Genomic DNA, 12,728 nt, shown 5'->3' with positions numbered 1-12,728 from the left:
TAACAAGAGAGTTTGTGTCACACTAATACGGCGTTTGAAACTGAATTTGAAAAGGCCGAATACGTTTGTATCAATAACTGGCAAACACAGTTTCAAACACCAGGTTCGTACAGACCTTGTCCAATTTATGAAATGTTTTGGGTTTAAAAAAAAAAGGTATGGCTCTACGGATTACCCACAACCAACTGTTTTCCCATAGACTTAAAAAGGCTGCAATAAAAACACGATTTTTGGCTAGTTAAGCCAGCTCCTTTTCCAAGTACAGGAGGCTGAACACACCAACACAGTTCCGCACCAAATGTCACCTGCTTGAAAACAGCTGTACTCACATTCGGCACAAGTCATCTTGGTCAGCGCCAAATATTGATAAATATGGTCAGTTTTAATTACTGAGAAGATGTACATTTAAAAGACATAAAAATCTTACACAATATCATACAATCACACCCTGCAGATATATCTCGATTTACACTGAAGAAAACGAAAACGTCACAGTCACCACTGGTTCTGATTTCGTGTAGTAGAGCCTAACAATGTTTATGATAATGTCATTTATCAAACTTAAGACTATAATTTGTTCCTCATCTTAAATGAGCATTTTTTAAAGACCATTTATTGGTTCTTTAATCAATATTTTTGAATGGCAAACACTAATACTGGCGATCTTGATTGCAATGTTGTTCACCTTAAAATTGATTACTACTGCATTCAGAAAAAGCCAAACATGTGTGAATACACATGAATACGTCGTGAGACAACAAGACGACCTCCATTTGTCGTCGAAATTTTACTGCCTTCAGTCATGAATATTGTAGTAAATGTTGGTTGATTAATGTTTAACCCTCTAGTAACCAGCGTATCACCAGTGATACACAGATTCTAAATTCTTCTGAGTCAGCTGAATAAACATATGAGATGTAATCAAATCCTTCTGTAGTTTCACAAGTTGATATATTTTCAGATCATATTTCATTTTGTAGTGAAGTCCTAATTTTATATCTAACTTGGCACTTCCTGTTTTGGTCTTCTTGACATGTGCTCATGGTGCCAAAAAGGGTATGACGTCAATCCATCGACATCCAGGAAAAGGTAACTTAAATGTGTATATAAAGTATTGTTTTCGATTCTTGAATAGTTTTGTTTATAAGTAGATGTCATAATTTGGTGAAAATAATTGTATTTTGTGACATACAACCAAATAAAAAACATCTGTATCACCAGTGATACAATGGGACATGTTATTTTTCTTTGTATCAGCAGTGATACATTTTGGATATTTAAAGAATCTTAGATTTATTTGCTTAGGTGGTGACACTTTCAGGCCCAACTCATGATAATAAAAAGTTACCAAATCAACTGACACACAATGAATTGTGAAATTCAATTACATTACTGTTTGTCTTCAGAAAATGGAGAATATCCTTGAAGCTGATCTTAGTGGTAGTGAGTATGAAACATCCTCCGACGAGTACATTCCGACATCAGAAAGTGAGTCGGAAGATGAGGTTGATGTTACACCAAAGAAAAAGAGGAAGGCTGTAAAGAATCATAAGTCATGTACTACTTTAACTTTGATGACTGGTGATTCGTCAGACAATGAAAACCTGCCTTTAGCCGAAATAAGGAGGAACCAGACAGCTGACTCTGAATCCGATGATGACATTCCAATTGCTCATCTCCGACAACGATACAAAGCAGCACAGGAGGAAAAGGAAACAGAAGAAAATGAATTGATTTCACAGTTGCTTGATACTCCCTTTTGGGAAAATGAAGAATTCTTTCCCCCAGACCCCACATTTAAAGGAAGTCTTGAAGAACCTCCGATAGATGGACGAATCAAAGAACCAATTGAATATTTTACCGAAATGATTACTGATCAAATGATTGAAAACCTTTCACATCAAACCAATCTCTATTCCTTACAGAAAGATGGCTTATCTGTCAATACAACTTCTAGAGAAATTTCAATTCTAATTGGAATTTATCTCCGTATGGGTTTGGTCGTTGCTCATTCAGTGCAGGCATATTGGGCTGTGGAAACTAGATATCCAATGGTAGCAGATCTCATGTCAAGAAACCGATTTCAGAAACTTGTTTCTTCCCTCCACATGACAGATAACACAAGTATCACTGAAGAAGATAAGCGTGACAAGCTTTGGAAGCTACGTCCGTGGCTGGAGGCCTTGAAAGAGAGATGTAAGGAGATCCCACAAGAAGAACATAGTGCTGTGGATGAAGTTATGATCCCGTTCAAAGGGAAGTCCTCGGTGAAACAATACATGAGGAACAAACCTCACAAATGGGGGTTCAAGATGTGGGGCAGAGCTGGGGCCTCAGGAATACTGTATCAATTTGAGGTGTACCAAGGAGCAGCCATGAATGTTAAGGAACGCTCCCCACTTGGCATGACAGGTGAGGTAGTCATACGTATGACATCAACAATTCCTGAAGGTCTAAACTACAAGGTTTTTGCAGACAACCTTTTCACTTCTCTAGGTTTGGTGGACCATTTGAACAAGCAAGGAATCCTCTATGTTGGAACAGTGAGGATGAACAGGCTGAAAGGGTGTGAACTGAAAGACCAGAAGACCCTAAAGAAAGAAGGTCGTGGAAGTATGGACTCCAAAGTAGAGTTCAACACTGGTGTGATTGCACTGAGGTGGTATGACAACCGCACAGTTGATCTGGTTTCATCCTATGTTGGAAAGGAACCTGTGCATGAAGTGAAGCGCTTTGACAGAAAGGAGAAGAAGAATATCATGGTCACCTGTCCCAAGATAGTACAGGAATATAACACATTCATGGGAGGAATAGACCTGCTGGATTCTCTGACATCTCTGTACAAACCTGGAGTCAAATCAAGGAGATGGTACATGTACATCTGGTTCCATACCCTCCACATTGCATTGATTAATGCATGGCTTCGCTACCGCAGACACAGCAAACTTCTTGGTGTCCCTCATCACATGAAGCTTTGTACATTTCAAGGACGCATAGCTGGCAGTTTGGTGTCCAGGAAGCAGACCGTTGGCCGTCCTCGAGCTACTGACTTCAGTCCTCCACCATCACGCACAGTAAGACGTGGTCTCTTGCCTGCAGAAGTCCGTTTGGACCAAGTGTCTCACCTTCCTGAGTGGGCTGTCAAACGTGGACGATGCAAGAACAGGAACTGCACATCCCTCACATATGTGATGTGCTCTAAATGCAGAGAGTATGCATGCTTTGTCAAAGAGAGGAACTGTTTTGCACAGTTCCACATTTGTAAATAGACCCTTGTAATTGATCAAAAGAACCTGTTTCAGTGAGAGAAATAACCTGCATGTGTTTTGTTACTGTTTGGATTCAGTCAGAGACTGTCTTTGTGCTTCTGCAAAGTGTTTCAGGATTTGTCGTTAATCACTGAAAGTGATTATACAGTTTGCATTTCATTCCATTATTTCTTTGTATTTATTTTTCATGTTGCTCAAGATTTCTAGAGGAAAAATGGTTGTGTTCATTCAAGAGAAAATGATAGAATAATAAACCAAAATAATCTCTTATCTATGTTTTAGTTGTTATTATTTAGATGTTTGGCATGAGTGCTGAGTTCCAGTACGTATCACAGGTGATACATGGCAAACCCAAAGCACTAATACCCATCGTATCACAGGTGATACAAACAGAATTTTGTAAACAATTGAACAAACAGTGGAAATCAACACATCTCTGTCTTAGTTTGACCACAGGTGTGTCAAATTTGGATTTTAAGAATTTTTGGACAACTAGAAATAGTTCTGGTTACTAGAGGGTTAATGTAGTTTTCGCACAACATAATTACAAGAAGCATATCTGAAATATGTATTATCTGCTTATGTACAATGCAATTTCATATACTCTTACAAGGATTACGTTTACGCTCAAAGACAATCAGAGATGTATACATATACATATGTATACAGCATATGATGCATATACTTAGTTGACCGTACGAGAGGCGCTAGACACCTTGAATTATATTGCTGGGAAGCATAAGGTGTCTTTAGACACTATTATCAAAAAAATGTTACAGATCTCGCTATAATTGCCTGCAGCGAAGCGTAACACATGTGGACCAAAAAGCATTGTATTACTGTTTGCTTGATGTCACTGGGACATTGTCACGCCGAGGTTGAGAAACGAGGACGTATCAAATATCTCGGCAATCTCGATCGGATACGCTCTTCTGCATGCATAATGAATAATTTATTACAACTTGCTAAACTGTTTACAGGCAGCTTTACTGAGAAACAAGAGTGTATCAAATATCTTGCTCATACGGTGTTGTGCATGTATAATGAATCACAATTTGCAAGCCGCGTATTAGGCTAGATTTCACTGTGAAGCGAGGATGCATCACATATCATGAGAAGATGAGCGCACATAGTATGTTACGAGTGAGTTGTGTCATCGGCCATGCAAAGCTGCACTTGTTGGGCACACGAGGTGGTTTAATTGGGCAGAATTACGCCAGACCCTCAAAAGATCCCTCACTGGTTAGTTTTGACAATGAGAAAATATTTATGAAATTCCATTTGAAAACGTCGTTTCAGTTCAAATTAAAAGAAAGATATTTGGCCAAGAAGTTTGACGTAAACCTCGGGTATATTTTAACCTGATATCTGTCAACAATGGGATCAGGTGGTCGGGGTCATTGACTTGGTTGATGCATGTTATCGTATCCCAATTGCGTGGACATCAGTCCCTGGATTGTCTGGTGCAGACAAACAAACTGTCAACAAAATAATATTTATGAAATTCCCAGTTGATAACGTCGTTCCAGATCAAAATAACACAAAGGAATGTGACCTAAACGGGAAGTTTAACCTAATCCTCAGGAATATTTTGTTCTGATTTATGTCAATAATGGCCAAATAGGTAATTCTCTTCGATTGAGTTACCCACCTGAACTAGTGATCAAAGAGGCCAGTGAAACCGCCTTATCTGTTTCATAGTTTCATACATCTATGATTAAAACGCCAGGGTGTCAAAAACCTATCCACATGACTGTATGATAAGGGAGGTGGTCTCAACTCTCCAACAGTCAACTTTGACGTTATGTCGATCATTATTCCAGCTTCAGCCTTTGGTGTCTACAATTCACAACTTTAGAGAGTTAGATACAATCGAGTTTGCTAGGATTTCACGTAGCGTTATATGATTCTTGCTCAAACGTTGTTTGATCAGGGTTACAATATTCAAAGCCGTAGTAAATTGTTCAAAGGTTTTATGGTAGAGAACATTTCCAAATTTGACACATGAATGACCAAAATGATGTCCGATACTCTTCCATATTTTGACTTGTAATAAACGTTCCGTGTTTTTTTTTGCAACAGAACAGGTTTTTTTCTCGAGGAGTTAAAGGTTATTATATGGCAGTTTTCAGTTATTATATGTGCAAAGGAACGCATTATATTTTAATTTTGTTTGGAAGACATTATCACGGGAAAGGTAACCAACCAGGCGAGTAGGCCACGCATTTAGGGACGTAACACTTACAATTCTTAAAACGACAGGGGATGTGATAAGGGTCTGGTCAGTACAACCTCTGTGATATGACCTTTTCTTCGTGACAAAATTGTACTTGTTGTTAATGTGCCCGGCGATCGACATTAAGGGGCTTAAACAAGGACTGGTCGGCTCGGGGTCAGTATACTGTGTCTGAGTGGGGGTATTCACGTTAAAAGGCGGCATGGTATCTCAGTGGCTAGCACTATAAAATCGGCATTAGACACACACACACACACGCATAAACACACACACACACACACACACACACACACACACACACACACACACACACACACACACACACACACACACACACACAACGTCGCTATAGCAGTGCAATAATCTTGCACATGACGTTAAAGCCCCGCTTCACCTCACCTCGTCTCACTTACATATCAATTATGTTTACAAAGATGTTTCATGATCGAGACAGGAAACATCATATATAAACTTCATACCAAATTCATTCAAATGAACTGCGCATGTTTTTGTACAGATATTTCAAAACATTATGAACAGTATGCATGAGTTCGCTTCATGAAATAATACTGGTAATCAAAGAAAATGTTAGTAGCTTTGATAAACATACATGATTCATTTACGTGTGAACTATACATGACGAGCCCTGTGGCCTAGTTGGGACTTGGTGCTCTCCTTTGTCGTGCAGATGTGAGCTCAATATAATTAACGATGCATATTAGGAACTAATTCATTATCACAATTATACTGCATTGATACAAAATTGCCTTTGGTTTGGAAAACGATGAACACAGTAGACAAGCTCACAATATTAATTACTTATTCACGTAAGAAAATAATTATGTCACAAATTGTTCTTTTGTGATACGACATACATGCATGTTATACTCAAAGGATTAACGGATTATCATAATCTTACGCAAGTGTGGATTCATTGCCAGTTGGGAGGAATCTAATTATTGAATACAGATACACTTTTTCTCTTTTCTCTAAATATTGCACTCTCATTTGAATGGTATTTATCCGTTTTAACTGAACTGTCAATTCATGTAAGCGAAAAGATCAAATTTGTTGACAGGCTAACCACTGCTTTTTTAAAACTGAAAGTCACCATCTGTGATCACCACAGCCTGTGCGCGATGACTGAAATACAGCCATTATCTGCAGATCTGTGTCTATATTGTTATAATTCAGTGACCCACTTGTAATAAACACGACAATGGAGCTATATGGCCACCCATGGTCTCCATAGTTTTGTGATTGAACGTGTGTTTCTTCCGTACACGTCGGTGTGTGTGGGGAGTAGGTCATTCCTGATTTTGACACTTCAGGGAAAGGTTGTCAAATTGCTCTCAACCATTAGTGAGTGAGTAAGTGAGTTTGGTTTTACGCCGCTTTTAGCAATATTTCAGCAATATCACGGCGGGGAACACCAGAAATGGGCTTTACACATTGTACCCATGTCGGGAATCGAACCCTGGTCTTCAGCGTGACGAGCGAACGCTTTAACCACTAGGCTACCCAACCGCCCCTGATCCATTAGTATAATTGTTTTTCATTATTGACGGTAAGGTAAATTTACTCGTAAGCTCTTTTCTATTTTGCTCTAATGCAGTGCTTGGAATGACATTTTCATGAAATTAATGGAAATACAAAATACCAAGCCTCATCTGTTTCCACAGGGTTTGAAGGTGATGCAAATGTTTATTTACATATGTTAAAAACGTGTTGAAATTGTATTGGAATGTTTGTCTGTCACACACCATATCTCAAGAGTTCCAGACGTTTGAAATATATTGGATATACGTCAGTATTATCTGCAGTATTTATGTAACCTGATATCAAGCCCCAGTGCTGAGGTAATCGCTTATTGCGCAAGTGATCCTTTGTGAGTGAGTGAGTGAGTGAGTGAGTGGATATTTATAGTCACATCGTCAATATTCCCATATCGTGACTAAATCAAGTTAGACAGAAATAATGCATTCAATTGTCGTCAAAGAACAGTAAAATAACTAGAGTATCACAGATGTATAGTTTAAGACTAGAATGGAACCATAAAAAGATATCAGGATAAATAACAAGACATTATAAGAAGGGGACCAGGGATCGCTAGCACCTGAAGGCACGCCACCATATCAGGAGCCGTGGTGACTGACAATGCTTCTGCTACCTGCACGGTTTGATCCTTTGTCTGATGGATGAGTCGATTAATGATACCGACACACAGGGTCTAAACCAATCGGAGGAATGTGTATTTGGATCAATGTCAACGGTTGCAAATGGAAGTCAGTTTTCCATGTCTTACAGAATGTATTGCAGAGATTGTGAGTCAGTCAGACAGTTTTGTAGTTTCTACGGTCCCTTCTATCATAGTCCATGCCCATGACGTCGACTGTTTGATAATACGAGAGTGAGTGAGTGAGTGAGTGAGTGAGTGAGGGAATAAGTATACAAGCGTATATAGTAGAATCAGCATATAATATAGTGTGGTAGACATTTGAAAGACAATTCCAAATTTGACGCATCAGTGACTAATATAATATCCGATTTGCCTTTGCTTATAGCCGAGATTTCTTATGAATATGGAAAGGGTTTTGTCGCTTTTATGTGTAGAATTGCAGCTTCTTTTCTTGACAAAAAAAGATGACATGATACTGATTATCCATAAATTGTACAAAGTATTATGTATAGGATATTGCAATTCTTAATGTAAATGCAAAGTGTGACCTATTAATAAAATACATTCTTCTTCATCATTAGTCAAAATTGATATTGATCAGTGCCTGCGAAATACATTTCAGTTTGTCATCGCATGCATATGTTGCGTTCTTTGTTGCTCCTGGCTGCAATCGTATTGCTATGGATCATTAATACTGTTACTAGATTTGTCTGGATGTCTATGCCTCATTATCTCAAAAGTCCGGCTATCACGACGTTACACCACAGTCCCACTGTTTGCGTCACGCGTTGCCTATGCGTGTTTGGGGAATGAACGTCTAGGCAGTTTTGTCAAAGACTCCCTAGCCTTCAATAACATCGATATACCCACCCAAACTGAGACGTCCTGGAAATAAATACTATCTAAAAACCAAGTGAGTGAGTGAGTGAGTTGGGTTTAACGCCGCTTTTAACAGTATTCCAGTTATATCGCAGCGTGTCAGCTTTATGTGGGAGGAAAGCCCGAAGTGATGCAGGTCTCAGACGTTTACCACTCGGGTGAAACCCACGAGCACGGGTATGGTGCTGACAAACCTAGAAACATAATTGGGGCGAACCGGGATTCGAACCCACAATCATAGGTTTCTGGCGTAGCCCAAGGGACGCAACTCTGCACAGCGAATCGCGGCACCTTAGACGACTGGGCCACCCGTGCCCCCCTAAAAACCAAGATTAACAATAATAAATATATACCATACTTAAACCAAATCATTTAAAATAGCTGACATGGATATCCTCTCCAGGCACGAAACCCAATGAATCTTTTTATAAGAGACCCCTGTGTTCACCACCCACTGTAGGGAACAACAAAAGTACACAGATAAATACGGTAAAATGCTAATAGACTGGATAGATAGCAATAATTTAATTTGTCTTAATGACACGCGCTTTCCCTATAGTCAATTGCAAAATCCAATAACAGTGGATATTTCCTTAATTACCCCAAAAATTGTGCTGGGACGTTCATAATGACACCTAAGACAATTGACCATTGTCCCATCACAATTTCTTTTAATACAGTAATCATACCATCTGCGGCTTTAGACTCATCATTGGACCTAAACACCCAGCTAATAAAATACAACTTCAAAAAAAATTGGAAGAACTTTACAAAACTATCTCACAACATTGACATGACAAGCATACAAAATATTGACACGGATACCTGTAATACAAGCTTTACCAACATAATACATTAAATAGCCTCCAAATGTATCCCAGCATCTACATATAAGCGACAAAACTCTTTCGAAAAATCTTAATACATCTCGATTTTACGATTCCGACTATATCATGCCATGCCGTCTATACCAGGGCATGCCATGCATACCACCCACTTCAATGATGGAGCACAGAAATTAAGAATGCTCGAAAAGCAAACTTAAGAAAAAAGTCTCTTAATAAATCAGAGAGAGACCATTCAAAATTACAATTGGCCAAACACTTAAGAAATAAAAATAAAGTAATTATTAGGGCAGCAAATGAAAACCATTGAAACACTTTGTGTATTACCCTAAAATACTAGAATCTTGTGGAAAAAATCAAGGGGAATTCTAAAACAACTGTCTCACGAAATATTTTGAATCAACGAATAAAGCCAACTGCCCATTTTTCGAAGACCAGTAGCTCCACCAACCAACCAAAACTAAAAGCGATAAGACCCTTTCCATATTCAAAAGAGTGTTTCATGAATCACTATCAAATGGTGGTGATGCCAAGTGTTCGCGAAAAGTCGAGCGTTTCCTGGCCCAGTGGTGGCTCCTGTCACAAACACATGCAAAGGCAAGTAAATTATTCACCTGAAAACAAACCACGGGATCATAGGGTACAAGTCAATGTTGTGCCATATATATATATATATATATATATATATATATATATATATATATATATATATATATATATATATATATATATATATATATATATGATGTTGTGCCCCAGCCAAGTTCTTTAGGCTGATCTGTTGTCTTCGGGGGAGTATTGATGTAGTGCCAAATAATAAGAGAAATGTAAATATGGAGATACCAGGTCCGGTTCCCATGGCTATTTTTATGGCTTTGTATTGTATGGAGTTTGGTATATATATATCCAACAATCATATCAAAAATATCACCATACAAAAAACCCCTAAAACAATACGCAGAAAAACTAAAGCTAAACACCACAGAAGCCTCTTACCTAAAACATTTGCTTAAACTCATACATAAAACATATACCACAAACACCACTACCAGACAAATACATACGAGACAGACACATCCTTAAACACTAAAATTCCAACTACATTTAAAACTTACGAAAGCAGAAAAATCAGCAAAAATCGCTCAACCAGACGCACATATACACAGATGAGTAATTAAATACAAACAAACAACTGGACTAAGTATCCATGTTACTCAACCAAAAGAAATTACCACAAGTTTATTTTAATTGTCTAATTTTTACTCATAGTAAAAGTGGGGAACTTTGCTCGAATATTGCTGAGTGCGGCATTAAACAAAAACAACAATAATGAACGAGAGAGAGATTACATGCTTCAGACAACGTACCTCTAGCGTGTAAATACCTCCAAGCTCCTAGACCCGGCCCAACTCGTCAGTCTAGATATAATCTGGTGTCTATGTTTAAGCTGTTTGATATAATGTAGAAAGGACCATGGTTATAATTTGAATAAGACCTGCTTCCGCTAGTGTGTAACATGTGGTGATATTGTGTCTCGTAAATGTGCTCCTGTTCATATGGCTTTTCATTGGATTTTAACAAGAGAGTTTGTGTCACACTAATACGGCGTTTGAAACTGAATTTGAAAAGGCCGAATACGTTTGTATCAATAACTGGCAAACACAGTTTCAAACACCAGGTTCGTACAGACCTTGTCCAATTTATGAAATGTTTTGGGTTTAAAAAAAAAAAGGTATGGCTCCACGGGTTACCCACAACCAACTGTTTTCCCATAGACTTAAAAAGGCTGCAATAAAAACATGATTTTTGGCTAGGTAAGCCAGCTCCTTTTCCGAGTACAGGAGGCTGAATACACCAACACAGTTCCGCACCAAATGTCACCTGCTTGAAAACAGCTGGGGGCCTGTAAAAGTAATTTAAATATATTGAATACCATCCACCATCAAGGTCTGAGACTCTGTCTTGGTGCTTTCAGAACCTCTCCTATCAATAGCTTGTATGTTGAGGCTGATGAACCATCCCTCAAACACCGTCGCTTAAAACTATCCTTACAATACGTTACTAAACTGTTCTCTAATCCATCTAATCCAGCTTATCACTGCGTATTTAATCCACTATATGAAGATCTCTATCTCAAGAAACAATCCATTATTCCACCTCTTGGCATAAGGATAAAGCCTGACGTTTCTGCAATTGAACTTTCTAACATATCTCCCACCAAATTATTGTCGTCTCCCCCGTGGCAACTGGTAAAGCCACAGGTAGATCGTGAATTAACAAAACTAAAGAAATCAGAAACTAATCAATTACAGTATCAGCAGGAATATAATCAGTTACGACATACCTACAATACTTATCGATCAATATTTACTGATGGATCCAAGGATGGTGGTTCAGTGGCTTGTGCCACAGTCATTGGATCGAAAACAATCTCGTCAAGATTACCAGATGCTTGTTCCATTTTTACAGCAGAATCTGTCCTGCTTGACTGTATTGATTTTTCCATCACAAGGGATAAATATTTCAAAGTATCATCCATAAAGGATCTTTTTAATAGTATTGATTCTCGTTTAATTATTGTTTTTTTAAAGGAAATAGAGTTGATTGAGAAATTTTGATTGATATGTGTATTAAAACATGAATGTTTTAAAATTGTCAGATTAAATAAGCAACTGAGATTGTTTATGGTAGTATCCTTGAAGGGGGTTAAAGTACTGTAAAATTATTGTCCCCCCGAGAGGATACATAAGATCCACGTCGTTCAAAGTAAATTTAAGCCTACCACGATTTTAATCGTAGTATTTTCGTTAGTTTTACTTGACGGCTAAACTTGCATATAATCGCCAGTGGCTGAAGGTAGGATGTAAATCCTGCTGGGGTCCATGCAGGTAGCAAAGGTACTATAAGTCCCCATGGTTCCTAGTATGGTGATCTACCTTCACTTGTTGGCGATCTATAGCCCATTTTCACAATGTATTGTTCTGTTTTATAATAACTTTTTATGACCATGTACTAGTTTAAAAAAATGATATCTGTGATAAGTCTAGTAATGATACTGTCCTTTGATGACAGGTTCTAATATAGTCTAAACTGATGTTTTCTTAACGTATAAATTGCTTTAGTCACGATATGGCTGAAATATTGTTGATGTGACTATAAATACTCACTCACTCACTCACTGAAAACAGTTGTGCTCTCATTCGGCACAAGTCATCTTGTTAAAAAGGTCAGCGCCAAATATTGATAAATATGGTCAGTTTTAATTACTGAGAAGATGTACATTTCAAAGACATAAAAATCTTACACAATATCATACAATC

The 12,728-nt window shown here is 38.1% G+C and overlaps 1 protein-coding gene across 1 annotated transcript; it reads left to right on the top strand.

Moving 5' to 3' along the window:
- Positions 1–1,409: 1,409 nt before the first annotated feature.
- Positions 1,410–3,269, top strand: LOC139453825 (piggyBac transposable element-derived protein 3-like). The gene has a single exon (XM_071235283.1). It carries the CDS (start codon positions 1,410–1,412, stop codon positions 3,267–3,269), a length of 1,860 nt encoding a protein of 619 aa, XP_071091384.1.
- Positions 3,270–12,728: the final 9,459 nt, after the last annotated feature.

This window comes from Haliotis cracherodii, unplaced genomic scaffold, assembly GCF_022045235.1.
Source record: "Haliotis cracherodii isolate W230 unplaced genomic scaffold, xgHalCrac1.p SCAF_10, whole genome shotgun sequence".
NCBI lineage: Eukaryota > Metazoa > Mollusca > Gastropoda > Lepetellida > Haliotidae > Haliotis > Haliotis cracherodii.
Note: the sequence above shows the minus strand (reverse complement) of the source record. Positions and strands in the feature narration are given on the sequence as shown.